Raw genomic sequence first — 2,011 nt, 5'->3', positions numbered from 1 at the left:
GAGGAGAGGGCGGTCTCCCTCTCTCAAAGCCCCAACGCCTTTGAGCCCGTTAAAGTAAAGGCACACGGACCAGAGGGGGAACAACATCCTCGCTGCCTCTGTCTTTCTGCTTTCCTTACCTATTTTTATTTTGACGCTTTGGAAAACCCGTAGCCCTTCCTCTTCGACAGCCATGCTCGCGGCTCCGCTCTTTACCTCTCGCCTTGCGGATAGAGTCTTTGCTCCACGGTGATCGGGATGTGTGTGTGTCGGGTTTCTCCGGCAGTAGAAGGAGGCAGGTCTAGTCCAGCTCAAAGGGCCGTGTGCTGTCTGTATGGGTATATATGGTTATGCTTCCCGGACAGCGGACAGCTGCATTCCCTTACCCAACCGCTGCTTGAAGACACTGCAGCTCAAACCAGAGCAGCGCGTTAGAGTGGGCGGGGCTCCGCCTTCTCTTTCAGCTGATTGACTGCCAACGGGCTGACGTCATACAAGGGGGCGGGCTAGATTAGTCGACGAAAGCGGGCTGCTCCAAAGGCACACAAGGCGGACTGTCACCGAATTGGTCCAAACCGGCTTGGAGTCTATCCTGACTGGTTTACACCGATAAACATCGATGTGTGCGGTGAGAAAAACATTGCAAAGATCCCAACAAACATCCAAACGGTTTTGCTTTGTGCGCTGAGACTCGAATTGGAGACATGGACAAATCCGATTAGGTCATAATGAACCCAAAGGCGTAGGTTTGACTAGATGATGAACTAATCCGTGTATAAACCCATTAGCTGCCTTCATCCATGTGTAAACCAGACAAGACAGACTCCAAGCCGGTTTGGACCAATTCGGTTCCGGTGTGCCTTGTGCCCCTTTGAAACGCTCAGCTTTGAATTAAATGAGGGTCGTTGACATAAGCCTTGTAGGGTGGGGATTAATGATATTATTGTGATAGGTGGTGATAGCATGACTGAACAGGCTTTAAGGAAGCCACATCACAGGAGAGGACGAGGAGGAAGAGGACGATCACCGCTCAGATCTGTCCAACAGAAGAAGGACCTTAAAATTAACCCCGTCCAGAACATACTGTAGCAAACGGAGGGAGCGGGGTAGCGAACCCCGGGGTTCCAGTGTAAAAAGCAACCACTCTATGCATCGGGCCAATAGCTGGGAACTGTAGCGTGGCCTCACGCAGAGAGGATCTCTACAGAATCAAATCAAATCAAATGTATTTATAAAGCCCTTCTTACATCAGCTGTTATCTCAGAGTGCTGTAACAGAAACTCAGCCTAAAACCCCCAAACAGCAAGCAATGCAGGTGTAGAAGCACGGTGGCTAGGAAAAACTCCCTAGAAAGGCCAAAACCTAGGAAGAAACCTAGAGAGGAACCAGGCTATGAGGGGTGGAGATTATAAACCTAGAGAGGAACCAGGCTCTGAGGGGTGGCCAGTCCTCTTCTGACTGTACTGGTTAGAGAGGAACCAGGCTCTGAGGGGTGGCCAGTCCTCTACTGACTGTACTGGTTAGAGAGGAACCAGGCTCTGAGGGGTGACCAGTCATCTACTGACTGTACCGGGTAGAGAGGAACGAGGCTCTGAGGGGTGGCCAGTCCTCTACTGACTGTACTGGTTAGAGAGGAACCAGGCTCTGAGGGGTGACCAGTCATCTACTGACTGTACCGGGTAGAGAGGAACGAGGCTCTGAGGGGTGACCAGTCCTCTACTGATTGTACTGGTTAGAGAGGAACCAGGCTCTGAGGGGCTCCGAGGGGTGGGCCAGTCCTCTACTGGCTGTACCGGGTAGAGAGGAACCAGGCTCTGAGGGGTGACCAGTCATCTACTGACTGTACTGGGTAGAGAGGAACCAGGCTCTGAGGGGTGACCAGTCCTCTACTGACTGTACTGGGTAGAGAGGAACCAGGCTATGAGGGGTGGCCAGTCCTCTACTGGCTGTACTGGTTAGAGAGGAACCAGGCTCTGAGGGGTGGCCAGTCCTCTACTGACTGTACTGGTTAGAGAGGAACCAGGCTCTGAGG

General features: G+C 52.4%; 1 protein-coding gene across 1 annotated transcript in view; it reads right to left on the bottom strand.

Annotated features, from left to right (window-relative positions):
- LOC135537416 (tripeptidyl-peptidase 2-like) overlaps positions 1-393 on the bottom strand; it is a 119,627-nt gene extending 119,234 nt beyond the window's left edge. The window contains exon 1 of the mRNA XM_064963584.1: positions 120-393. Within this exon, the coding sequence (XP_064819656.1) occupies positions 120-174 (55 nt within the window). The 5' untranslated portion in view covers positions 175-393. The remainder of the gene's footprint in view (positions 1-119) is intronic.
- Positions 394-2,011: the final 1,618 nt, after the last annotated feature.

Source organism: Oncorhynchus masou, unplaced genomic scaffold, assembly GCF_036934945.1.
Source record: "Oncorhynchus masou masou isolate Uvic2021 unplaced genomic scaffold, UVic_Omas_1.1 unplaced_scaffold_769, whole genome shotgun sequence".
NCBI lineage: Eukaryota > Metazoa > Chordata > Actinopteri > Salmoniformes > Salmonidae > Oncorhynchus > Oncorhynchus masou.
The sequence above is the reverse complement of the archived record's forward strand: the minus strand, read 5'-3'. Positions and strand labels throughout refer to the sequence as shown.